Source organism: Rhinolophus sinicus, chromosome 13 (genome assembly GCF_057876585.1).
Source record: "Rhinolophus sinicus isolate RSI-liver-muscle chromosome 13, RSI-T2T, whole genome shotgun sequence".
In the NCBI taxonomy this organism is placed as follows: Eukaryota; Metazoa; Chordata; class Mammalia; order Chiroptera; family Rhinolophidae; genus Rhinolophus; species Rhinolophus sinicus.
In genome coordinates, this window is record NC_142513.1 from 55647398 (window position 1) to 55674973 (window position 27576).

At 48.8% G+C, this 27576-nt stretch overlaps 1 protein-coding gene, 1 long non-coding RNA gene and 1 other non-coding gene across 4 annotated transcripts in view; 1 reads left to right on the forward strand and 2 right to left on the reverse strand.

Annotated features, from left to right (window-relative positions):
• Positions 1-27576, forward strand: part of LOC109444928 (uncharacterized) — a 113798-nt gene that overhangs the window by 47182 nt on the left and 39040 nt on the right. The gene's annotated exons all lie outside the window — the stretch shown is intronic.
• ST8SIA2 (ST8 alpha-N-acetyl-neuraminide alpha-2,8-sialyltransferase 2) overlaps positions 1-27576 on the reverse strand; it is a 55852-nt gene that overhangs the window by 11763 nt on the left and 16513 nt on the right. For both annotated transcript variants that reach the window (XR_012491256.2, XM_019726693.3), the window contains exons 2-5: positions 13033-13095; positions 10224-10352; positions 6149-6406; positions 1421-1714 (exon numbers count right to left, since the gene is read on the reverse strand). Coding sequence is in view for 1 of the 2 variants with exons in the window: in XM_019726693.3 (XP_019582252.1) it covers positions 1421-1714; positions 6149-6406; positions 10224-10352; positions 13033-13095 (744 nt within the window). In the remaining variant the exon portion in view is untranslated. The remainder of the gene's footprint in view (positions 1-1420; positions 1715-6148; positions 6407-10223; positions 10353-13032; positions 13096-27576) is intronic.
• Positions 21779-21926, reverse strand: LOC141568390 (small nucleolar RNA U109). Its single transcript, XR_012491534.1, has one exon. It is a non-coding gene; the product is annotated as a small nucleolar RNA U109 (small nucleolar RNA).

Here is a 27576-nt window from a genome sequence, read left to right on the forward strand (position 1 = left end):
CCAGTGGCCCTACAGAAGGAGAGGGAGAGGGCCAGCAGCGGAAATCCATTCCAAGGCCCGTGACATCCAACCCAATCCAATCCATGCCCCCCACCTCTTCCCCTTGCTAAAAGCGGAGTCCCCCCCCACCCGCCTTCCCTGCAGTACTTCCTCTGGGGAGTTTCTGCAAAGGAAGATGTTGTGATCTCAGGATTAACAGCCTGTTTGTTTAAAGGGCTTGTTACTGGTGCTTAATGCTATTTTGACAGATAAAAGTGAGTCAATTATAGCTGGAAATAGCTCTGGCTGCACGCGTTTCTTCCAGGTGGTTGCCCATTCCCCATCAAGGGACCCTTTCTCTCTTTACCAAAGGACGGTCTTTCTCTTTCTCTGCTCCCCTCTGACCCCCAAACCACATAGAGTTTCCTCCTTTCAGGAAGAAACAACATTTAAGGAATGGATCCTAAGTCTGGGAGGTGGGGGTTGCTGCGGAGCCCCCCTCTGTGACAGGGACGAAGGTCCCTAATAGGTCACACTTCAGGATGAAGGATGTGGCCTCAGTGAGGTCTCTGTCAGCCACGAGTGTGGCTGCCTTTTATTGAACGTATCGCTAGGTCTTTCTTTGTGGCACAGGGTGTCTGTGTGCATTCCCACCCTAACGAGGACCAGAATCCTTTGTGGGTGGTTCCGAGGGCTTCCCAGGGCACACCGAGTTATGTGAAGGCCCCAGTAAAGAGCGTGCCAATGTCCCTTGGTCGGGGGAGGCTGTGCAATGGGCTGTCGTGGTCCTGGAGCAGGATTGGGAACCATGTGACTGGACGCAGAGCCTGGCCCCAAGCGGCGAGGTCAGGGTGGGTGGGGTGTATTTGTAACAGGCATCTCAAACTTAATATTCCCAAGAAAGAAGTCTCTTCCTCAATATGCCCGACATGCATGGGCTTCTCCCAGGCTCCTCCTGTCACAGAAAATGGCACCACTGTCCCTCCATGCTCACGCCCTAGCACTAACAGTCGTCTGACTTTTTCTCTTTCTCTCCCATGAGTTCCTTCAGTAGAATCCATCAGCCAGTGCTGCTGCCTCTCCTCCAAATTTTATGGCAAATCTGACAAAACTATTCCACTACCACCGTCCTGGTCTAAGCCACATGCATTTCCTACCCGGACTCTTGCAATAGCTATCCAGCAAATATTCCCGCTTCCATTCTTGCCCCTTATGGTTTGTTCTCAGCATAGCTCTCCAGGCAGGCACGACCAGTTGGCCAAAATTGCCCTGCCAGATAAAACCCACTTGCCAGCCTCCCTTCTTCTCATCAGAAAGGGAGGCTCAGAAAGGTCAGGTGACTGGCAGAGGTCACACAGCTAGTGGGTGGGAGAGCGGGGACGGCAGTGCCCCGGGAAAGGATTCTTGCCTCCCAAGCACCTTCCCCCCAGGGGCCGCTCACCCGCGGACGGCGTGCAGCAGGCGCAGAGAGGGGTACGCAGTGCGCACGTTGACCCGGTGCTTCAGGATGAGCTCGTTGACCCACTCCACGCGCTCCTTGCCGCCCCTGGCGGTGAACGCGGGGATCCACAGGATGCTGCCGTTCAGGCTGTGCAGTCGCTGCAGCAGCTTCTGCCGCCACGTGGCGTTGACCAGGTCCTCGAAGGCCCGCTGGATGACCGAAGGGTTCATGGTCACCAGGTCTGTCTTGAGCCCCACGTCCCGGGCGTACTCCTGCACTGGCGCCAGGTTGCACCTGCCGGAGGGAAGAAGGCAACATGGTCCTTGGAGGAAGCTGCTTCTAGTTCACGTTATCCAGCCTTGGCCTGTCCTCGCTTCCTCCTCCTCCCAAAACAAAGACCGAGGGCATCTTCCTGCACTCAGCGGCCCCTCCTCTCGTGCCTTCTCCTTCTTGTCCTGCCACGCGTATTGACTCGGCTCTTAGCACATACGGGGAACTTTGCTGCCCCTGGGCATGCCCAATGCCTGCCTTCTGCAATTCAGTATGTAGGAGAGGAGGAAGGAGGCGAGTAAGCCAGCTGTCAGCCCACAAGATGAGCACGCTTTGCTGGGCGTGACTGGGCCACATTAGGTGAGAGAGTGAGGGCTCTGAACGCACACCCCTGGGTTCAGAATCACCCTGATACTTCCTGCCTGTGTGATTCTGGGCAACCTGCTCCACCTCTGTCCTTCCTGAGAGCTTCCCCATAGCTAAGGAATAGCCACAACAGTTTCTTTCGCTATGATGACGATCACAGCGGCATCCTTCCCAGGAATTAAAGGAGCGACCACACACCCAGTTCTTAGAACACTGCTGGAGCACAGTAAGAGCTCAATAAATGTGACTAGTGTCATCATTATTATGGGAAGGAGAGGCATCAGGTGGTCTTCCTGGAGGTGGTGACCATGGAGGGAAGTCTAGCAGGGCGGATTAGTGGAAAAGACACAATAGGACAGCATTTCTCTAGCTTGCCTGATGAGAAGAATCACTTCAGGCCAAAAGTACAGATTCCCCAGGTCAGTCACCTAGAGATCCAGAGTCAACAGATGGGCCTAGGAATTGATATCTGTTTTTATAAATTCTTTAGGTCAGTCTTATAACCAGGCAGTTTAGGAAACATCATACTGTAGTATTTTAGGCACAAGAAATGTGTCGAAGGGCTCAGAGGTGGGAAAGACTGTGAGTATATAGGGGAAGGCAAGTGATTTGGTCTGATTGGAGCCAGTTGTGTGGAGGAGGTGGGCAGGAGAGCTATCCTGCTGTCTGTATGTCCGTGACTTGGTTCCAAAGGCAATAGGGAGCCACTGAAGGTTCTTGAGCAGGAGAGTGACACGGACAGATTTGCATTTTAGGCAACAATAAGATGAAGTTGCAGTATGTGTTGGCAGAGATGGAAGTGGGTATCGGAGGGCAAGTCTGTCGGGGAGGAGAGGCAGCTTGCGTCCATGGCCTGACCCTGGCCCGAACTACACTTGTCATCTCTGACTCTTTGTCACTCAGTTTCCTCATTGCAAAAGCCAGGGCAAAACTGGACATTCCTGACAGGATTGTTGTGAGAATTAAGTGAGTTAATAAACATGACGTGTGTAGAAGTGCACCTGGGACACGCTAAGTTCCTAGTCCTGTTAAGCAGAGGTGCTGATTTGTCTGTGGAAGGGCATTTGTCCATAGGATTGTCCCCATGAAAGGTGTGTGTGTGTGTGTGTGTGTGTGTGTGTGTGTGTGTGGTTGTACCCACTGAAGTTTTAATCCCCAAACATCTGGGAGTTGACTCTGCATATGTATGACCCTGAGTCGTGCAGTCCCCTCAGCTTGGCGTTGCCGGCTCCGGGGGCCTGTGGGACCAGACACCCTGTGTGACCTCATTTCCCAGCAGCCCCTTGTGTGTGGTCAGGTGCTGGGCTCCGTGATCCATGAATCTACCTTCTTGCTTCCATGCCCCCTTGTGCTCTTTCCTTCTCCTCGCCTCACCATTGCCAACGTGAATGGTGCTTCCTCCCGAAGCCTGCCCTGAGCTCCCCAGGGGATTGGGGGTCGCACGTTTTTTGCAGGCTCACTGTGTTTTGCGTGCAGTGTGCCCTACGACGATTCACATGCAGAGTTTTCTGAGATGGGGGTGAGGTCTCACGTGTCTCCCACACAGAGAAGGGCCCAGTAAACCCAGAGTAAGGCGAGCTGAGTGAAGACTTGGGTTGACAGAGACCGGGAACTTCCCGTTAGGACCTTCCCGGTGTCTGTTGTCCCAATGGAGCCTCGCAGAGCCCCTCTGCTGTGCTGGGCCCAGCGTGGACTGGGGTCCAGAGGTGGCCACAACCTCTCTGCTTTGCCAGGGTGCAGTGGGTGCAGTGGGCACACGGGGTCCATGGACAGCTACCGTTCAGAAAGGCAAGTGGTACAGGGGACATGGTGCCGAATCATGGGGTGACCTCCACACACCCACGGGAAGGACGGGGGGGAACAAATACTTCATATGCCTTGTTGCAGAGACACTGTCCTGAGCATAGACACACGCTGTCTCATGCAGCTCTCATACCGTGTGTCCCCGAAAATCAGACCTCGCCAGACCATCAGCTCTAATGCGTCTTTTGGAGCAAAAATTAATATAAGACCCAGTCTTATTTGACTATACTATAAGACTGGGTCTTACATAATATAATAATAACATAATATAATAAATATAATATAAAATATAATACCAGGTCTGATATGATATAATATAAGACCGGGTCTTATATAAACGTGAAACGTGAGGTCTGCACACAGTGGGGCTGCAGAATCCTGTCCTAAAACACCGAGTCAACCCCCACAGACATGCAAATCCGGGAGGGCCAGAACTAAAGGTCCAAGGGCAACTGCACTTTGTTCTGAGCAGCTCTCTCCTGGCATTTCAGGTCCCTTTTGTAAGTCTGTGCACATGACCCCCAGCAGAGAAGCAAAGCCGCCTATGGCTGTGCCTCTCAAAGCAGGGTTCCCATACCAGCATCCAGGACCCTGGAATGCAGAGTCTCCGGCCACACTCCAGACCGGAAGATGCTGCATTTTTTAAAATAAGTTCAGGTGGTTTGTCTGCTCATTAAAGTTCTCACGGCACTGGGCTAGAGCACAGACAGCCTTCATAACAGAAAGGCCTCAAAGACAGCCAGTCCAACCCGCCCATTTTATAGATGATGAAATCGAGGCCCATCAAGGGGAGTGACACATGCCAAGTCACATGACAAATGGGCCCCAGAGCCAAGAGTGGACTCTGGATGCCGCACTGCTTGCCTTGCTGTGTTAACTGTCCGTACAACCAAGTGCCGGCCAGAATCTTCCGTTGACTCTGAAAATTCCTGGGGCAGGGCCAGGTGGACCATGGAAAGCTCACTGCTTACATGTGTAACACCAGGTCCGAAAGGCCACCCCTCGATGCTGCCTGGTACCCGAAGAGGTGATCTGACCCCATCTGGAGGCAGCTTTTGCCTTCCTCCCTGACCTGTAATCTTGAATGCGCACCCCACCCCACCCTCAGCCTTTCTCTGGATTCCAATCAGACAAACCTGCCCCACCTTCTTCCCCTTTCTTCCTCCCTCCCCCAGTCTTTAGCCTGGAGAGCTTTGGGAAGTGGGGGCTGAGCCGCTGGATAGGCCAGGCACAGACAGAACCTGGCAGAAGATGACAAAACTAAAACAAGTGTGGCTGCCAGGCTGCAGGGGCTCGTCCATCCCAGTGCACAGAGGAGTAAACACAGTGTCTGGTCCCATGTCCTGAGGTCCAGGGAGCTCTAGGATAAGGCCGCTTCCCAAAGCCCCAGGACAAGGCTCTCTTTGCATCGCACAGTCCCAGCAGAAACGTGAGATGCGGTATTGGGTTCTGCCGGGTCTGGGGCGCTGTTTGGGATGAAACTCGAAGCTCTGTATGCCCTACTTTTGATGAGGGGACAGCAAGGCCTTGTTTCTGAGGCTGTCTGGGTTGGGGGGGTCAGGTGTCAGAGTAACTGTGTCCAGGTGACTGAAAAATGAGATGACATTTCAGTGAGAATGACAGTCAAGGACAAAACCCATTTCTCTGTTGCTCTCTCACTTCCCAGATTTTGACTCCGGGATATAAAGTTACTAGTAGAGTATGACCTTCCAGAACACTGAAAAGAGTTTTGTAAACTCTCTGGCCAGCCCAGGAGATTTTCTTGTTAACCACTCATAGAGGCTCTGTCTAGGGGTCCGTAAACGTTTTATGTAAAGGGTCAGATAGTAAATATTTTAGGCGGAGTGGGCTATAGATGCGCTCTCTGTGGCAACTCTTAACTCTGCCCAACTACTCAACTCTACGTGGTAGTGATAAAGCAGCCACTGATTGTATGAAAATGAATGGATGTGGCTGTGTGCCAATAAAACTTTATTGACAAAACCAGGCTGTGGGCCATAGTCTGCCCACCTGTGCACTAGACCAGCAATTCTCAACCCTAGCTGTACAGTAGAATCGCCTGGCTCCCTGGGCCTCATGCCCCCTCACCCTCAGATTGATCTGATTAGTTTGGGGCGCAGGCTGGACACTGGGACTTTTAAAAGCTCCCCAGGCGATTCTAATGTGCCATCAAGGTTGAGAACAGGGACTAACCCAACCAGCGTGTCTTGTTTCAACCTCTTGGGACAATGGGTGATGCTCCCCTTCAATCGGCCTCTGCCCTGGACCCTGAGTCCCTGCAGTGGTTACCTTATGACAAAGCTGTGGGTGTCGATTTCCTGCCCGCAGCCGCTGTTCAGCAAGACCCCCGAGTTGCCCACAATGGCGCAAGTCCGGAAGTGCTTGTTCTTCAGTGGGGAGGTTCTCGGGAGGAGCTCGTAGAGGTTCTGGGACACGTTCATTGTGCTGTCTCGGTCGAAGATGTAATGAATAATGTCTCCAGGCTTCAGGGTCCCCTTGAGGACAGAAATGTCCTTCTCAGCATCCAAGAACTTCAAGATTTGTTTCCTGCAAAAACCAAACACACGTGAGGATAAGTCTGCCTGTTGCCAGCTGCCCTTGGCCAACCCAGCTTTTCCTGTCGTATGTCACCCTCCGAGGTTCCAGGCAGGGACTGTCAGGAATGGCCTCGAGGCAGCAATGACAGTGGCCAATCTGGCTGCCTTTGTCCTCAGAGATATGCACATTGCCCTGGGTAATGACTTCATTAGGACAGGAAGTGAGCTCAGCACAGAGGGCCCTGGAAGGAGGGGTGACCTGCCATCCTGGTTTTCTCAGCACCGCCTGGTTTTAGCATTTCCCAGGAAACCCCTCCGTCTTGGGCGAACCCAGACAGTGGTCACCCTACAGCCCTCTCCCCTCTCTTAGCGGGATTCAGAGCCATCAGTGGACAGGGAATCCTGAACTAGGAGCAAGCAACCAGAATGACACGTGTCCCTTATTCCTCACTGGTCTGCTTTCTTCCATGGAAGCCTTCTCTGGGCCCAGGGGTCTCGCAGGGGGTGAAGGAGAGTGTGGGGGTGGGGATCGTGAGGTGTGTCCACCGCTCTGCCTTTGCGAGTGAGCTGGTCTGTTTTGTGGAGTGTGCTCTGCCGGCCCCCTAACTGCTGCCTGCTTTGGGGTTTGTAAATAGGGATACCTCTCTGTACCCACAGAGCAAGGTTCCTTTGTGTTGTTTCAAAACACAGGTGATCAAAGGACAGCTCTCTAGGCTCTAGGGTGCCTTTGATTTAGGGGGAATGTTCTAGAATCATCTAGCAAAGCACACAGATGGGATCGGGGATAGTCACATTCCTATAGTCCTGAGGAATCCAACAGGGGAATTTTACTCAAACCACACAGGTCTGGCCCCCAAGAATCTGAAGATCCTTGCTGGGGGTTTTACTTAAAGAACTTTCTAAATCACCCAAAAGATCTTTAGAAGCAATTTAAGTCAGAGAAAGAAATTTGGTACCCAGATCAGCTGAAATGAATTTCATTTCCTGCAGTGAGCCCCCATCTAAAATAGATCCAACGGCTCCAGTCTGCTTTTCTGGAGAGCCCCAGGGGGACAAAGGAATCTTTACGCACTTTGCAAACAAGAGAACTTGCAGGCCAGTTAGCCCACTGTACAGATGGTAACACTGCAGCCTGAGCACCTGTGGGATTGCAGATGTTCACACCTGTGGTGTAGCCTAGTTCCTACTCGTTCCTGCACATTCAAAGAATTCCGACGTTCCAGTCTGACTCCTGAGAAACCCTGATTCTGAGATTGTCCAAGCTCTCTCAGCACGCTTTCAGAAGCTCCACCCGTGGCTCTAATGGGTGTCCAGGTTTAAGAGCCTCTGGTTATGTAAGGGCAGCTCGAAGCCTTGGCAGGGCACCATGCTTGTGTTCCATCCATCTTATCAATAACTTGGGTCCCTTGCTATCATGCTGGGGAAGCCCCGTGTTGCCCAGTCATTTGTACCTTTTGACGGAAAACAGAGGCATTTAATGACTGCACTTTACCAAAGCTTATATAATCTGACAAGCTAATACCGTTTGGACGTTGCTAAAACCTTTGCAATGACTTGCCCCAAAGTATTTAAAAGCAAAGAGAGCCCCCAGAAAGCCCATCAATAAACACTTCTGTGAGTGGATTAACTTCTAAGTAATGGTGAGGAACTGCAATTAGTTATTAAACATCACTCCAAATCATTTACAGAATCTTTTATTATGACTAATTTGGCTGGTTAATTGAAGGAAGTTGAAGGGAATTCTTTTCCCCTGTGAGATGCCTGGGTGGCCGTGTATTCTCAGGCGCCCCAAGAAGGCCGCAGTCTGCTCTCCTTTGAAAGGGGAGGGATGTCCATTTCTCCACCCAATGGCAGGAGAAAGGCCAGTGGGGACTGCAGGTAGGCTGGTGGAGGATTTCACTCACAGGTGGGATAGTGGGGTGAATAGTGCCCCCGGCCCCGCAAATATATGTCCACCTCCTAACCCCTGGAACCTGTGATGTGGCTTTATTTGGAAAAAGCATCTTTGCAGATGTTATTAAATGAAGGGTCTTGAACTTAGATCATCCCGGTTTACGTGGCTGGGTCCCAAATCTTACAAGGACCAGTGTCCTTGTAAGAGACAGGAAAGGGGGTACACAGACCAAGAGGAGAAGGCCACGTGACCGCAGAGGCAGAGACTCGAGTGATGCCACCAGGCCAGGCCACACGCAGCCCCCAGAAGCTGGAAGGGGCAAGGAAAGATTCCCCTAGAACCTTCAGAGGGAGGGCTTAAAATTCTGGTCCCCAGAACCGAGAGAGAACACACTTGTTGCTTTAAGCCACCACGTTGGTGGGGAATTGTTAGGGCGGCCTCAGGAAACTCGGGCAGATAATCTCGCTGATTCTGAAGTGACACTGATCCGTGGGTCAGGAACGCAGACCGGCAGCTGTTAGGGCAGCAGGACCAGGGCGGAGGGCCCACCCAGGGAGCCTCGGAAGAGGCACTCAGTGAGGGGTGGCAGAATGGGGCTGACAGCTTGTTCTGGTGGTCTCAGCTGCCAGGTCCCAGATCGCCTACCTCTCTATCCCCCGCACCCGCTCATGTCCCCAAACTAAGCCTCGAGAACTGGGGGGTGCGAGCATTTCCATTTTGACAGTGAGCCTACCTGGAAGGGACAGCTCCCAGCTGTGTGGTGACACTTTGGGTAGCTGTGGACGAGGTAGATCACGGTGCTCTTGCCCCCCTTCTCTGCTTCCTCTCCGTGGTGATGGCCTGGGAATAGGGGCTGCCATAATGAAGGCTCTCCCCACTGATCCTGGCCACGGCGCCAACCTGATCACCCCCATTCCCTCCCTCCTGCTTCGTGCTCCAGCGGCACTGAACACAAACAGCAGACTTCAGACTGCGTGCGAGCGGCACGTAGCGTGGTAGGTCTGGCAAACTCCTACTCACCCTTCAAAACCCATTTGTCCTTTCCTGGCCAACCCTCTTGGTCCCCTTGCAAAACGAAGTACTCTCTCCTCATCGCTCTCTTCATCCCCACCTATTTACGAGCTGCAACACCGCCTAGTGTGTATATCACAGTGCACTGTCCTCTCTGCTTATATTGTGACATGCCTGCCTCCTGTCAGCACCCGGGGTCCCTGGCACCATGCCTAGAAACGAATGGTTGCAATATACTGACCAGTCTTTGCTGGGTCAGTGACGGCTCTATCAAAGGAAACTGGCCAAGTCCTGAAGTTGTACTTCCTCCTCTGCATTTCCCCATCCCTGCCACTCAACAATAGCTGCAGAGCTCTCCCTCAGCAGTCAGGTGTCATGCCACCTCCTGGGTCACCGGATGCCCAGCTATGGCTTTTCGTTTTCATGTTTTCGGGCAAGGGCAGCCTACTCAAGCCATAAGGACTGTGTGTGTGTGTGAGGCGGGGAGGGGTCAGCTCTCCAAAGACTCTCCAAATGGGGGCACTGATGCCATAGAAAGGGGACACGGATGGCAAGCAGGCCCAAGCAGGAAGCATCTCCTAGTGCCAGGGAAGGGCTGCTTCCCTGGTCCTCTGGGAGAAGCCACCTGTGGCTGCACCCCTGGGCTCTCGCTGCTGCTGGCCTGAGTGCCTCATTCCTTCCGACCCCAGGACTTCAGCAGGGAGCTCCTGTCTCCCCCCCCCCCCCCCCACACACACACGCTGGGCCCCAGCCAGCCCTGGATTTGGATTTCCAATTGATCGCTTAGGGATGAAACCTGCCTCAGTGGGAGGGAGACATTTTATTTCTATGCTGACTCCCTTCGATGATGGAGAATGGCAATTTGCGGGCTTGTGCTGAAGGAGGCCAAGCCCTCTCTCGTCCTAGACGTAATTACCACTACCTGATCCTCAGCGAGAGCGTCTGGTTGTGCTTCCACTTGGCTGAGGCGGGCTGGATGCTGTGCTTAATGCTTTCATTGCTTCTGTCAACAACAGCTGGTGACGAGGAGCCATTTATTACAACTTCAACTCTGGAAGGGGTGAAAAAAAGAGAGGACGAGGGGAGACATGATCCGTTAGCGTGCCAGTGACAAGTCTAATGGTTTTGTTTTTGCTGGGGCTCGAATGTAAACTTCTTCAGAAGAGCGAAATTGCAGTTATTACCTGAGAAGGGACGGAAGTCTATTTATCTTCTAGAACACACAAACTCTCTCCCTGCGATATAACCTACATGCATTCCTGGAGACGAGAATGGGGCTGATAAAACTCTCCCCTCTCCCACCTGCTCCCTGTGTTTCCTCCCAGGGAAACCCAGCCCTCACCATCAGAATAATAATACTCCCCCAAGTTACTTCCACAAAACTCCACATAAGCAGTTGCATTAGCCAGCAGGTTATCATGTGATGGTTTATAAACCTAATAATGAGAGAACAAAATCTGTCAGGCAGGGTGATGCAGCCAGCACGTCTCCCTCCTCACCCAATCCTCCTCGCACCTGAGACGTAAAGTCCAGTCTTGTTCCAGAATTGTTGGTGCTGTGTCTCTCTCTCCCACTAGGCTGTAAGCGGGGGCGGGGGGGGGGGGCAGGGCGTCCTCACTTGTGTCTATGTTCCCAAAAGTCTACATAGCAGGAGCTCAGTAAGTGTTTGCTGAATTCGAATTTGAATTTTGTCCTGGGGGAGCCTGGCTGGATGCAGGAGCTGGCCGGCTCTATTCCTGGGGCCAATCCCAATTCTGGATGCACAGCGTCTTTCCACCCAGCTCAGAAGCCCAGGCATTCTAGGACCTACTTGAATTCAGAGGCTTGAAATCTATGCTAGTAGGTTTCTGAGAAACTAGGTTACAGTTACGTCTCGAAAGGCGGGAGCCGGCCTGCCTCAGCCGGCCGCACACATCAGAAGCCGCCTTTGTCTGGGCCGACAGCAGATTCTTCCAGTTCCAGTGACACCTGGGTTTGTGATGCCCAGTTCTGGACCTTTAAAGAGTCCAAATCAAACACCTATGTCCGTTGCATTTATCTTGGAACAGTCAAGTTAAAAATAGTATCCTCATAAGCGGGGGTTCTAAACCCCGTGCTCTATTTTGCTTTTTGCAGGTAGAGAAGACATTCATTTGGGGGTGCACATGGTCTCCTCATATTCTCACAGCACACCTCCATTCCTCAATATTCCTGACTCCTAGAGATGGTATCACTTGTCTTGGATTCCAGTCTCTGTAACTGTTGCAGAGGGTAGAAAACCAGAGCGTTCTGAGTAAGGCAGATGGGCTCCCCGGCATGCAGGCGTAAGGGCAGCCTGTGAGGGGGGCAGAAGACCTGACCCTTTGGGCTCTTCGCTGCTTTCAGGAAAAGCAGCAGAGAATGTAGTGAAAAGATTTCACAAGCTGTGTGACAGTGGGTAAATCACGTTGCCTCTGAGCCTCAGTTTCCCCATTTATAGAAAGAGGGTGTTAAAGACACACGGTATAGCTGTATTTCTCTAGGAATAGACCGTGTTTTCCCGAAAATAAGACCTAACCGGAAAGTAAGCCCTAGTATGATTTTTCAGGTTGCTCGTAATGTAAAATAAGCCCGACCGTATTTCCCTCAAAATAGGACCGGGTCTTATATTAATTTTTGCTCCAAAAGACGCATTAGGGCTTATTTTATATTACGATCATCCTGAAAAATCATGCTACCGCTTATTTCCCGGTTAGGTCTTATTTTCGGGGAAACACGGTAGCATAAGCTCATTTCAGCTCCTAGGTGGTTCAGAGGTCATCAGAGATCTAGAAGCAATGATGGCAAGGCCAGAGGGGGCCGTTTCCTGAGTCAGTCCTGTAGGGTTAGGAACGGACACCCTTTGACAGGTCCCACGTGGTGAAGAGAACTGAAAAAAACACGGAAGGGCGAATAGCAGACCTTATTCTCAAGAGTCTGGGCCTCTTAATCCCAGACTGACCAAAAAGGGCATTGAGAAAGTAAAGCAAGTCCTTCATTTTAAGTAGTGGCCTTTGTTTATCAGATAACCTGGGATTCTCTCTTTGCTCCCCCGCTGCGTAAGCTTGGGCGTATCGACTGTAGGTCAGAGCAGTGGGGCAGCTGCCACTGGGGGAGAATGGGGAGTCAGAGGCATATTCCAAGCATAGCCAGGGGCAGCAAGCCTGGGTCTGTTGGCCTCCAAAGTGTTTGCTCACTCGCCTGCATCAAGTCGTCCCCTGGCCGAGGACTGCCACGCGAGGGAACACTCAGAATTTGGAGTGCGCTTTCAGTTATAAAGGTTACCATGACTGAGTTGACTCCCTAGTTTAAGAGGTCTGAGCAAAGGTTCTGAATGCTTTGTGTTCCTCTCCACTTCCTGGACAAGCCGTCTGCCACAGTGAAATCGGGGGAACATCCTGACTCCCTTCGGTCTCCGCTGCTCAGCAAAAATGCAAGTTCCGCAGGAGCTCACTGGTGGCTCAAGTGCTTCAAAGTGGGTGGACTTTTTTTCCAGAAAGTGACTCTTAGCATCTGAGTTTTCCATCTCTGCTGCCTCTAGACCTCGGACCCTTTCATGGACTCTTCTATAGACAGCTCCCCTCCACAACAAGTGATTAGGGAAATGCAAAGCCAAAGTGAAACAAAACAGATCTATTTGCTAAGTAAGAAGGGCACCATCCAGCAAAGAGGAGAAGCAGATTAATCGCTACCTTACAGCAAAAACAAATGAACACAAAATCTAATTTACAAACCTATTAGATTTGCTATGTAAGCTGTTCACAGCCGATCTGATTGTACCTCTGCCTCCAGAATTCCTGCAAGACAAAGGAAATGCATTATTTATAAACCCAGCTCTTCTTTGCAAAGCCCTCTTCAATTAGTCAGGAGATCCCGCAGTGGGCTTTGGAGAACTACAGAGGGTGGTTGAGATCTTACTCTGGCCTCCAGAATGGGCCACATCCTGACCCAGCCACAAACCCAAGCATTTTACAGGGAAGGAGACCTCGTAGCACCTCCCGTGCCTCCCACTTGAACATGGACTCAATTTGCACCATGGTTTCTACTTGAGACTTCCATCTGAGTCTTGAAACAAAGTCCTTTGGGAGTCATGTCCCCTGGCTAATCGCATAGGATAGTGTGACAGCATCTGCTCACTGGGTCCTCTTGCTTTCACCCACACGTGTTCACATGTTCGTCACATGCTCTCCAAACCAGGAGCTCAACAGCGGCAGCAAGATTGATTCAACAGTGCCGCCAACTAACTACGATGACGATTTGTTTTTTGGTGGCAGGAGAAATTATATTAAGTGGTGTCACTCGGTGGATGAGCGGGAGATGAGTGACGAGTGGGGTCCTTTATTCTTTCCTCTGGAGGATAAATTTTTGGAGTAAAAGCATTCCTAGGCCCTTTCCAGCCCCACCATCCATTCAGTCCGGTCAAATTCCATTCTGGACCTGGGCTGTGGGGCCTGCTTTGCTGTCACGCTGGGCAGAGGAGAGATGAATCCATCTTCCCCTGGTACGTAGCCCACTTCGTGCCCTATGTAGCGTTTTTAAAAAGTTGTATGGGAGACTAATTATTTTGATGATGTTAAATCATTTTTTCCTACTCATATCAGGATGTGTGGTTTTAGGAAGTATTTCTTTGTACTTTTCTGATTTTTAAAATTTTTTTAAAGTTCCATCAAGCTTTTTTAAAGTTTTAGTCAAGGTCTTGGTGCACGGCAAAGAAACAATTAAAACTCCTCAGAAAGCTGTGTATTTGAGGGAATAATGTGATTTAATGAGAACTCTGGGGGTAGTTAATGTCTAACTCCACACTGGTCTTAAGTCTGGATTTTTCTATTGGCTTTCTTTAGGATTAGCATACTTATGGACAACATAGATAGAACATTGCATGTGTGTGTGTGTGTGTGTGTGTGTGTGTGTGTGTGTGTGTGTGTAAGCATGTGCACGTGTCTTTTTCTGATAGACTGAAATGTCTTTTAAACATTATTTGGAGCGGGCAAGAGTCTCTCATCTCATAGCCAGACGACCAGACAACAGGAAGGATGTATGACTCGCCCACTGTCACTTTCCAGGGCTCCCTTTGGGTCTCAAATTTCATCACTCCCAGTCTAGTTCTTAATTACACAGAGCAGCATTGATTCTTCACACTTCAAATCAATGCCTAATATTTCTTTCTGTCCTTCCTTGGGATGGCAGAGCTTTTGACTTCTAACTCGAGGCGTGGAAATATGCGGCCAGCTCTGGCCCCGTAACCACAATCCACTTGGGCCAGACCCCAGGGGCTTTCCTGGGCTTCATGCCGTCCGCCTGTCACTGACCTTTGACATCTCCTACCCCGACTCCAGCCCTCAAAGGCAGCGCTCCTTGTGGGGAGACAGTACCTGCCGGGCCAGACATTAAGTCAAGCACAGTAATTAAAAGCGTGGTAAGAGCTCAAGACTAATGCAAGTTTACTGGAACAAAAAAGGTTATCCAGAAATGCTGCACAGAAGAATTGATATATAATTTTTTTTTTAAATAAAGTATTACCAACGAGAAGTTCAGTAAATGGTTGGGAGTAGTTGGGTTACAATCTGGAGGTGTGTTGGGGAGAATCAGTTGAGTGTTACCCTACTCTAGACAGCAAAATAACATTTAAGGGGATTTAACTAGTGTTTCCCAAGCTTCAGTAATTCTCATCGCCCTATCATCCATTTGCTGTATTTGTCAGTCATCCACACTATTATCTACTTAGTTTTAAAACTGACTCAGCTTTAAAAACATACCCTTATCCTGAGCAATGCCATCAAGGAAAATACAGGTTTGTACCACGATTATATATACTCATTTCAAAAAAACACAGAATCATTAACAGAAAAATATTTATCAATGGAATTCCTAAAATTATCTTACATCATGACCAAAAATACTTATAGTACCCTCTGGGAAAGACTGAATTAAACAACATTTAAATTATAAATGAAAAACTTAAAAACTTGTAAATAAAAAATTGATAATATATCATATATATCATTGCAAATGATATATAATATAGAATATTATGCATTATATATTAATATAATAACAGAAATTTATAAATAAAAATTATTTAAATTATAAAAATCATAAATAAAAATATTAAAGAAGGCAACCCTAAGAAATGGGTAAGAAAATGGAAGAGAATATTTATCAAATCTTTAATGAGATAGGAGGAATGTGTGTGAGGGCCTTTTTCAATTCAGACGTGTAAGAGAACATGTAGATGGATTTGGCGTCATGAAAGTTTTAAACTCTGCTTATAGAAAAAGCAAACCTCAGCAAACTCTATTTAGTGTCTTTCACAAAATCTAAGAGAGCCTCGGGTGAGGGCAGCCCTGCATGCATATATCTGTCTGGCTTACTATAACTGGGGTTAACCAATTCCCAAAGATAATAAACAGCGGGCTTTGCAGTGCCCCCTTTCCAGTGCAAACCAGCCAATCTAGAGCCCACACCCCTGCCATCTCCTTTATTGGGGTCGCACGCTGGGCCAATATCCCCCTGCCCCAATCAGCCCAGATCCAGGCACTAGACAACTGGGGACAGCCCCTATGCCTCAGAGCCCCCTGAAATTATTCAAGCTAGCTAATCCTAAACCTGCTTACCCTGCCTCACCCTTCCTTCCCATGGAAACCACAGTAGAGCCTCTTGCCAATCGTCCCCCACTCTCTCTCTGCCTCCTGAGTGACCTGCTGCTTCTCCAGGTGGCCCTGTATGGGGTGGCATGCCCCCCTCTTCTTGTGATCTAGTCGTATAACAACTCTCTTTTCAGTGGCAGTCCTCTCCTAATCTGCTGGCCTGGCCATACTTAAATAATAATTAAACCGATATTAGAACAAGGGGTCTTCTTCGCCTTCTGAGGCCGGCACGATGTCTTGCCCAATTGGGGCTCAGCGAATCCAATCTAACTTCAACAATGCATGGGACTTGCCTTCCAAAGTCTTCCCCGCTTTTTGCATGCTGTTTGCATGCTGTGCTCCTGCATATTATTTATACCTGTACAGGACACAGGTCTCCGTCTCAGATTTCCACAGAATAGGGCAGATCGTCATCCAAAGACTCTCAGACTGCCTGCAGATGTTTGGCTCACAGTGAATCACATAAATTGGCAAGGGATTTTTCCCCCCCTAATTAGGTTTTGCCTCCAGTGTCATTAAAATAAGCTTACGTTCCTTGTGGTAGGGGAATGCTGTTACCTGCTTGGTTGAGTGACAGAAGAAGATGATTAAGTGAGAAAAAATTGCTAAAGGTTATTCCCAAACATGCTGAAATCACAGAAACATAGATACTTAGACCATCCGAATGAGAAAATACATGGGAAAGCACTTTCCATACTATAAAGAACTCTGTAAAACAAGGTATAACATTGGTAATAACCACTGTCCATTTGACTCTCAGCCAGAGTGATGACAGAGGTTGACTACTTGAAAGTTCCACATTTTAGGATGTCAGTCTCCTTTCCACCACCAACATGGTCCTTTGTCCAAGTAGTGTACACAGTACGCTAAGACAATAAATAAGAATGGTATGTTAACAAAACACACACACCATGCACAGCTGGATCTGTTTTTAGTAAAAAGCAATGAGTAAACTTGGAAGTTGCATTTCTGTTTGGCCTCTTCATCCAAGGCCATTGGTTTATAGGTAGGTCATGTGCGGCGTGCTGGGCCTCACAGCTCCGTTACAATCTCCCACGTTTCGGTGTCTTACTGGAGAGTCAGGCTCAGTAAATGAACTCTCAGCATTGACAGCTTTAATTAAGTGTCTGGACCCAACTTAAACAGTTTATTAGTCTTGAGAATAGAAGATTAAACTAAAGTACAGTTCATGCATTTACAGGCTGTTCTTCCTTTATGGTTTGGGGATAACACCAAATGCTTTTTTCCCCCATGTGTGCTTAAACCCCTGGGGTTCCTACCTGTTGACCCCCAAGGGACACACTATAAGTATGTGGCCCCACAGACACAGGATGGGCAGAAAAGCAAGGCAAGGGTGGTTTCTTTGGGGGCAGTCATGTGAACAGAAGCTTCCAACAGGGTTCAGGGATACGGCTTTTTTATTGTGATAAAATATACATAACATGGAATTTCCATTTTAACCCTGTTTCGCTTGTGTAAGTAGTAATTTATTCATCATTCACATGTATTTAAGTGGACATTGCCATGATAACAATTGTCATAACAGAACATAACAGGATATGAGTGTAGATCTTACTTTAAGCCATTTTAACCCTTTTTAAGTGTACAATGCAGTGGCACAGTATATTCATAGCGTTGTGTAGCCATCACCACTACGTAGCTCTGAAAGACTTTTATCCCCCCAAACGGTAACTCTATACCCATTAAACAATAACTTCCCTAATCCCTTCTCCCCGCAGCCTTTGGTAAACTCTCTTCTCCCTTCTATCTCTATGAATTTGCCCATTCTAGATATTTTTATGTAAATGGGATCAACCAATATTTGCCTTTTGTGTCTGGCTTCTTTCACATGGTGTAAATGTCATCAGAGTTCACCCACATAGTAGTAGCATCGATCAGAAGCCTGGCTTTTGATGTGCGGTTCTAAGGAGGCAGAGCCGAGCATCAGAGAGACGAGAAGGAAAGGCCCCTCCCAAGTGTTGTGTCTGGAGCCCGGAGCAGTCCACCAGTGACCAGTGCCTGAAAGGGGCTCTGCTGCCCAAAGCTTACTTGGCGAGGAACTTCCTCAAGTCACTGCTGGCAAACTGAGCTTTGCCGTCCATCTCCTCCATCGGAGGAGCTGGTTGCACGTGCCCAAGTGCCCAGATGGGCAAGGGGCCCAGGTCTTGGTAGATCCAGGGCAGAACCTCACCCTGAGGCTGGCAATCAAAGTATCTTCATTTGCACTAGCACAGTGGGAAACAGGGCGCACCATCTTTGGACTGAGTCAGTGTGCATTCTTGAAGAGACTCCACCACAGGTCTCTCTGAGTCACTCCGAGCAGGAGGCACTTGCAGACTGCTTGTCCATACACTTCATCACCTTGAGGCCACCCCTACCACCCGGGTACCACCTGCACTGGCGAAGAACTCCTTCCAAGCCTTCCTGCCATCCTGGTCTAAGGTGGGCAGTCCTTGATGAAGGGCTTGGACCCACACCAGCTGGTTAGAAATGATGTAATGGCTGGGGTCATCAGGAGACCCAGAGTTCAAGGTCATACCTTCCAAACTCTGAGAACATCCATGCCGTTCACCGCCTTTTAAGTAGAGCCAGCCTTTCCAATCACATTCCACAGCAACTCCAAGATTCTGTGTCCTCTAGGGTACGAGTTGGCAAACATTGCCTTGAAAGGACCAGGCAGCAAATATTTTAGGCTTTGTGGCCAAGAGGAAATATTGAACTTACGCAGATGCAGATATTTAAGCAACAAGAGAGAAAACAAACTTCCACAAATTTTTTTGATGAAATTAAAAATATAATGATAATAATAATAATAATAATACCGTGTTTTCCCCAAAATAAGACCTACCCAGACAATCAGCTCTAATGCATCATTTTGAGCAAAAATTAATATAAGACCCAGTCTTATATTATATTATGTAAGACCCGGTCTTATATTGTAGTGAAATAAGACCGGGTCTTATATTAATTTTTGCTCCAAAAGACGCATTAGAGCTGATTGTCCGGCTAGGTCTTATTTTCGGGGAAACACGGTAATAGAGTATGTTTTTCAGTATTAGGTTTATTAATGAGAAGAATGTAATCTTTTCTGGGGGGATAAGATTTTTGCTTAATTGAGGTTCAAAGTTAGTGTTCCTGTCATGAGAGGAAGATGGCCTCATTCTTCCACAAGCCTGTCCTCGCTTCTGTGAAACACTGTCATCGTCCCTCCCGTGAATTCACCAGGATGTGCTTCCTGAACCTGGACGTACACTCTGTCTCCCCTTACAGGGTTGGAGAGCTTTCGTGTGGGGAAGTGGGTTCAGAGTACAAGCTCTGAGATAAGACTCCCTGGGTCTGAATTCTAGTCGAACTCATCATTAGCTGTGTGATCTCTGACTACTATTATACTTCACCTATCTAGAAGCTTCCGTTTTGTTTCCTCCGCTATAAAATGAGTAACGGTATCTCCTCCATGGGGTTGTTGTAAAGATTGCATCAGCGAATGAATGCAAAGATTTAGAACAGTGCATGACATACTACAAAGCACTCAGTATTAATGTTCTACTTCTTATTTATTTCAACCATTGAAACACGTAAAATCATCGTGGCTCGAGGGCCACACGGTAACAGGTAGCTGGCTAGATTTGACCTGTGAGCCATACTTTTCTGTGAACCATTTCTTTTTTCTTCCATATACTCAAAAGTTTCCTTTCAACTGTGTAATCATTCTGATACTTATCTTGGACCTAGTATATGCTGAGCTCTGTTCCATAAATTTTACATTGTTCATAAGCTTCACATAGCCGTATCAGGCAGACATAGATATCCATTTCTACATGAGAAAAAACTGAGGCACAGAGAAGACAGAAAACTTGCCTAGGGTTGCACAGCTAAGTGGGGACAACAGGATTTGAACCAGCAGACTGGCTCAGGAGCCCAGCTCCTAATTGCTCTGCCACGTCGCCACCTCTCTCCAACTAGCATTTATATACAGAGGGTGCCAAAAAAACGTATACACATTTTAAGAAAGGAAAAAACTGTATTAAAATTGTAATACTCAATATATACCGATAACAAAAGATGAATACAAGTCATTTGTATACATTTTTTTTGGCACCCGTGGTATGTATGTTTGCTTGTCTCATCTTAAATAAACAACCCAACCATAATTCCACATTCCCCTCAGCTACTTTTGTATTTCTCGCGAGCACTTTGCAAACTTCTTCAAAGACTCATCTACACTAACTATCTCTGTTTCCTCACTCCACCCTCTCCTGGTGCCACTCCGAGCTGGTTTATGTCCCATCCCTCTATCAAGAGAGCTCTTGTGTGAACACCTGGCAATGGACATTTCCCCATTCCCATCTTATTGGAACCCTGTCACTGTCTGACGACAGCAGCCACTTCCATTCCTTCTTGACTACATAAAGCCGGGTCTGACCACAGGGTGGCTCTGGGCAAACCTTCTCCTTCTAAAAAAAAATACGCTACTGGGAACAGACATGATAAGTGGTCCCAAGTGAAAAGATGGGGTATCTGTAAGATTTCCTCTGGTTCAGAATCCATTATTTAAATCATTTCCTGTCAACACTAGAAGGTTTTATTTACAATGACATCAACTCCTTCCTTGACCCTTCCTGTTCCCCAGTCAGATGGTGCCCCTAATTTAAAAAAAAAAAATCTCAATTTTTCTCTATATTCACACCCAATAAGATTTTGTCCAGCATTACCTTCTCCAGTTTTTCTTACAAAATGCTAGTTTTATAACATTTCCAACTATAAAATATTGTTGAATATGTTTTGTTTTTCTTTCTTTCTTTCTTTTTTTTTTCTTCAAATGAAACAGTGTCTCCACCCACCCCACCAAAATTTACTCCCTGAGTGTGATGGCTCACCAGCCCGGGCATGTTAACAAAATACATCCCCAGGAAATGGATGCTAATTCCAAGAGACTGATGAAAAATATTAGTTTCCCCACTTGCTTGAGCCCTCCCTTGTGCCACGCACTGTACCAGAGGCATGTGAATTTTCATATTTCTTTCTCAGTTTTAAAAATTGGACACATAGGCCCAAAAAGGTTAAGCGGTTTCCCCAGGGTCACCCAGCGAGTAAACTGGCAGAGCAGGGATTCAGACCCCAGTCTCATCAATTCTGTGCCTGCAGAAAGCTGGCCTCTGCACCCTGCCCTTCACCTGCTGCCTGTAAGGATTTAACACATAGTCGAAGGAGCATCTGAGAATTAAGAGGAAGCAAAGGTTACTCAACACGTAGTGGTGAGATAGTTGGTGAGCTAACTGGGAAAATATTCACGTTCGATCCTCCACCCGCACCGCACCAATCAAGATAAAATGGGATCCAGCCATTAAAACCATTTGTAGGCTTAGAAACGGTTTTATTTAAAAATTCATTCGAGTCTCCTGTTTTAGTCGGTTCGGGCTGCTAGTACAAAATACAGTACATTGGGGTGCTTGTAAACAACAGAAATGTACTGCTCACAGCTATGGAGGCCGGGAGCCTGCGATGGTGGGTGAGGACCCTGTGCCAGGTCACAGACGTCCCGTCGGGACCTCACATGCAGCAGAGTGAGGGAGCTCACTGGGGTCTCCTTCATAAGGGCACTAATCCCATTCCTGAGGGCTTTACCCGCATGACTTCATCACCTCCCAAAGGCCCTCCCCCCCCACTAATGCCATCACATTGGGGTTTAGGATTCCAACATGAGAATTTAGGGGGACACAAGCGTTCAAATCATTGCCCCTCTCTGGGCTGGTTGCTTAGTGTCTATTTTTGGTAGTTCCTGGGCCTCCTGCTGCAGACACAGGACTAGTTCTGGCCATCGTTTCCGCTTTTCTGTTGTATTAGAAACATATTACTGCAAAACCTTCACCCTGAGGTTGGCAGCCCTAAAATCTCATCTCATTCCTGTGGCACGATATGGCTCAATCTGTGCTGTGTAAAGGGAAACAGAACGAACGTCCGATCGCCAGTGCTCCGTGCTGTGCGCCACTCATGAACCCACCTCGCTGGGACTTGAAAGTCCTCTCTGCCTCCAGCGGCCTTTCTTCCCTCTCTTTTGTTCATTTCTCAACAGACCACGTTCAGCAGCAGCGTCCGCATGACTGTCAGCCGCAGCCTTTCCTGAGAGAAGCCCTGGAGGGCACCCAGCCTGGGGAGGTCTTTGAGGACGCTTTTCTCCTGGGTGTTGGATGTGTCCCCTTCCCCGTCCTGCCTGGTCCTGGATCAGTGTCCGCTCCCCCTGCCCAGAGGAGTCTTCTGGGAGGAGGGCAGCCGGGACCATCCGTGAGGGGACCGGGTCCTGGTTCCTGGGGGTTCTAGCTTCGCACTCCCAGACCTTCCTAGGTCTTGAAGTCTTTCCCTGGAAAGTGGGGTCCTGTTGTGGGATTCCAGTGAGAAGCACTGGACAGACGTGAATGGCAGTCGCAGTGTTGTTACTTAGGGTGCTGGCGACTAACTGTGGACTCTGCCGAGCCCCCTGGGAAGTGAGGGAGAGCTACGGAGCGGAGGATGGAAGCAAATGGAGTACGTGAACCAGGCGGAACCATGATTCCCGCGGCTGCGGCTTCACTGGTGCCTTTATTGAGCACCTGCGATGTGACAGGCCCTGAGCTGGGCTCGGGGAGTGGGGTGGGGGTGGGGGGTCACAGTGGGGGCAGAGACAGATAGTCTCCCTTGGAAAGCTGCTTAACATCGAAGTTTGGAGACAGGACACCCTCACACACAAGAAAGATACACACCCCAGCCAAGGGACAGAGTCATGGACACCTGCCCAGGCATTGCTGGCACCAGGGGACACAAGATGACTGGTGGCAGGATTACAGACTGAGGGTATACTCGGGAATGGACAGGGAAGAGCTGTTTGGGGGGATGGCATTTTGTCAGATCCCTAAAATATGAGGCGGAGCCAGTCTCACAAAGGGCTGTGGGAAGAGCGTCAGACAGAGGGGTCTGCACAGGCCACAGCCCCGAGGCAAGAAGATGGGTTAGTGGGTGCCCAGTCTTCCCTCATTTAAAATTCATGATGTTTCGGAACCCTCCTCCCCCCAGAAGGTGGTGTCTGAGTCTTCACCCCTTACCCTGCTTTTCCCTTCCCCACCTCTGTCGATTGGTCCCATTTCCCCCCAAGATTGTGGCTTTGTCATATAACCGCTCTCCCTGACCTGCTCTCCTCTCATTGTTTCTTTGCCTTACTGTTACAAATACACTCTTTTATTTGTAAAACATTCTTCTCTTGCCTGATCTCCGGCCCTGACTCCTTCCCCTTCCTTCTCAGACTTCTAGAAAGGCCAGACTGTGGTCACGACCCCCTTTCTCAGGGACCGCTCTTGTAAGGAACGAGGTCTCTCATGTCACCAGGGACCCACTGATGACATCTGTCCTGGGCCCTTGAGCGTCTTCATCCCCTCTGGCCTCTCCTGCTCTGCTTTGGTCTCTTGGTTCACCTCTCACCGCTTTGAAAGGCTTTGTCCATGGCATTTGCTGCCTCAGTTTCTCCTGCCTACTCTGTAAACGAGGGCAAAGACCAAGGCTTAGTCTTGGGGACTCTGCACTGTCGGGACTTCATCTACACTCATGGCTTTACCTGCTGGCTCCACCTCTGGCCACTCTCCTAAATGTCATTCTCTTACAAATCCATCCCGGTTGCCCTCCCTCTAGGTGACCAGTTCCTTCTCATCTCAGGGCTTTTGTCCCTGTGCAGATAAAATAATGAGGAAGGGGCAGGCTGGCCTCTTTTGTCCTTACACTCCAACAATTGGTGATTCGGTGACTTTTAAATGTCTTCATTCCCACATAAAGGAACTCTGTTCTCTTAAAATCATCATGTTTGAACCCGAACTCACCATCGGACCTTAAGACACAGCTTCCCCGTTGGGTTCCTACACCCACAGCAGGCTCAGCCACCGTCCCTGGCATGGCTGCCGTTTCTTCCTGTAACCACGACCCCTACCTCTCTCTTGCTTTCCATTTGGACCACCCAAGCCCAGATGCCGCTCCTGTGGATGGCTTGGGTCGTCGTCCCTGCTCCTGGTCTCTCTGAGCGACTTACATATGCCTGCACATTCCTGCTCAAAACCCTTCCAGGGGCCCAACTGCCATAGCAGCCCCTCTTCAGTGTCGTGTACCCCTTTGAGAATCCTTGAAAAGGTCTGGATCCTTCACCCATAAGATGCCTAACGAGTCAAGAGAGCCACAGATCTCCTGAAACCCACCACAGACTCTTTAGAGGTCTTTGGACCCCGGGTTGAACCAAAGCAACCCCCAAAGAATCAAGTGTGAGTTCGCCAGCCCCAGACAGCCTGCGCTGGGTCTGCTGTCTGAGCTCAGCTGCCTCCACTCCAGCCAAGCCGCAAAGACAAGAACAGCTCCTTGTGTACTGAGACCTTCTTTGGCTTCCGCCATCCTCCCATCTGGATCACCAATGTCATTCTTTTCCCAGCAAAGTCCTGGGACCCTGTCTGCAAGTCCTACCCTGATCCTGCCTCTTCCAGAAAACGCCTCTCTGGTCCACAATCCTTTGTGGGGACTCACTCTTTGGAGCTCCTAGAGTACAAATCACCAGTACCGTTTGTACCATATTATCACTTTTGTTCTTATTATGTGGCAGGGCTCACCCCTGAGACCAGGGACCGCCACCAGGCTGATATACTGTACACACAAGATGCTTGTTGGTTGTAAGAAATCTTCCTGATAACCCGAGGAAGACGGCTCTCCAAATCCCCCAACCTCGCTGTGGTTGATAATAACTGTTCTGTATTTTATTACACACATGCACATGCTTATCTAGAATGTGGATGTTGAGCATAATTTATCTAGAACACCCACCCTGCTTTAATACAGTGATTCTCTAAGAGGTACAAAGAGGCAGGGAATAGCCGTGCTATGGAGCCTCTTGCAAGTTTCTCAAGAGGCCCAGTGACTTGTGAAAGCATCCACTGCAGTGCCTGGGGCGAGCCGATGTTAGTTTGCCTTCCTCTTCTTTTAAGTGGCCTTTTTTCTTTTCTTTTTAATGTAGAGCGGGTGGTGGGTGAAAATAGATCAGCACCTATTTATTGCGCTGCTCTAAACTTTTAGGGCAAGGAATTCAGAGGCACAGCAAAAAGATGAGCTATGTCCAGTGAAGCTGGATTCTATGCAACAGGGACACGCCTGGAGGGAGGCACCCAAGTCGTGATGCTTTAGAGCTGGAGAAGACCTGTGCGTTTGTCCAAGATGGGGAAACTGAGGCCCAGAGAGCCTAGAGCCTCCCCTTAAAGTGATGGCCTGCTGGCGGCAAATCCACAACCACGCCCAGTTCTCCGAGCTCTGATTCCAGACACATCTCATCACCACCCATGAGCTGTCTTCCCCACCAACCCCTCGAGCGCGTTCTCTGTGCTGTGTGCATCTGTGCGCGTCCCCGGCACCCAGCCTGTATCCTGTGTATAGTGAATCGGAGGCGTTTTACTCACGCGGCTTGGTGACAACCGCACAAGCTCATGGGAAGGGTCACCGACTCCACGTACCAGGGAGCCATCCTGAGGCTCTTCTCCAGGCGTGCGGTGTGTGCCTTGTAAGGCTGCTGTTTCTGCACGGCTTTGGGAACAACTGGACCTTTCCAGCAGACTGGCCCCCAGCAGATAGTGTGTGCTGGTCATTCTGAAACGCTGCCTTTTTCAGATAGTTATCGAGCATTTGCCAGGCACCGTGTACTGAGACAGATACAGACCCTTCCCTCATGGAAAATCATCTTGTGGAAGATGAAAAAAAAGATTTAGAAGAAAAGTAAATACACTACCACCTCGTCCGGCCGAACAATCCTCTCCAGTGGCTAATGTCCACCTATTTCCAAGACAGAAAATAAAAAGCAACACTACACAATGGGGCTCTGATACAGACCCCAAATCCAAAAGTCAATACGTTTTACTTTATTTTATCTCAATTGATCTCAACTCTCAAATGTTCCAGCTTCAAAATGTAAGATTAGATGCCATTAAGCCAGCCAGGCCCGCATTGATTTAAAAACCCCCCTTGATGCTATAGTATGGAGGAGGTTGTAAACGGTTATTAATGTCCTTGTTATCAGCTTGGTCGCGGAACTGCCAGGAACCAGCTCACCTATTCCCAATTCTATCCACAGCCTGCCAGTCCGCTGGCTTCGGTGTGCCAGGCCATGGAGGCTGTAGAAACACATGAATCACCCTGCTAACAACACTTCCTTTAACCGTGGGCTGGTCTTTCTTCATGGAATGGAACAAAAAGGAAAGTGGCTTCAAAGTAAGATGGAAGTCAGTGGGTTTCAAACCAAATTATGAAGGGAGCTCATATAACCCACCATTTTCTCTCCTTTGGCCACGGAGGGAAATACAGTTGACCCTTGAATAACACAGGTTTGAACTACGTGAGTCCACTTATCTGTGGATTTTTTTTTCCAATAAATACTGTAAGTGTATTTTCTCTTCCTTATGATTTTCTTAATAACATTTTCTTTTCTCTCAGTGTATTGTAAGAATACAATATATAATACATATACCACATACAAAATATATGTTCATTGACTGTTTATGTTCTCAGTAAGGATTCTGGTCAACAGTAGGGTATTAGTTAAGTTTTTGGGGGGAGTCAAAAGTTATGCGTCGATTTTCAACTGCACAGGGATTCGGTGCCCCTAACCCCCGAGTTCAAGGGTCAACTGTATGTAAGTGATCGAAGAATGTAGTTGGCAGCGGCCTTTTCTGAACCTCAAGGAATTAACAACCTTTTTCCTGCCCTCCCTCCTTCCCTCCCTTCAGTCTCCGCGCCAGCACTTACTCGGTCTGCCAGGCACCGTGCAAGAAGCTGGAGGCCCAACGCAGCACAGACCTGCCATGGCCCAGCATGGCCCTCTTAGGGTGACAGTCTAGCAGGCGAGAAAGGCACCGTTCAAGAACTAGGAAGTGTGGGGAGAGGTGCAAAAGAGGAGCAGAGTGAGCCAGGAGGCTGCAGGATGGGGGGCTAACCTAGCGGTTGCTGGGGTGGCGGGGGGCTCGGGGGTCTAAACCATCCTTGCCTGTTGAGTCATAGACAATATCGTTTCACTGGACGATGCTTTGTGCACAAGGCAATTTCCCAGATACAGTGAGAAATAGAACCTGTGATAGGTGCTTTTGTGGAAGATTAACTCTACAGATGTGTTTTGCAAGGAGCTGTCCCAGCTTTGCTACCACGGGGGCAGGTAATGGCCACAGGGAAGAAGTGAGCTTAACATATCACTGCATAGATTTGAATCATTTTCCAGGTCGATCTTCCTGCGTTTGGCTAACTTCATCTTATTGACTTAATACTTTTCTTTAAATTGACCCACTTAAAAAACTTAAATGAGTTTATCATAAAAGGAATCTTTATATCACCAACAGAAACAGAATTCCACTATCCCTTCCCCTAAATAGAAAGTAATGGCAAAAATACATACAATTGCATTCTTGGCTTCCAGCCTGCCAAAGGGCTGTCTTTATCTGACTGAACAGATTGGTTCTAAAAGGCTCCCCCCATAGTTACCTTCCATCAACCCTGGAGGTCGCCCAGCCTCAAATTCCTCCATTTTCTCATCACTGAGAGCAATGTGGAATTAGATGGCAGGCTGGGCTGCCCAGCAAAACCACTCAGGAATCCCAA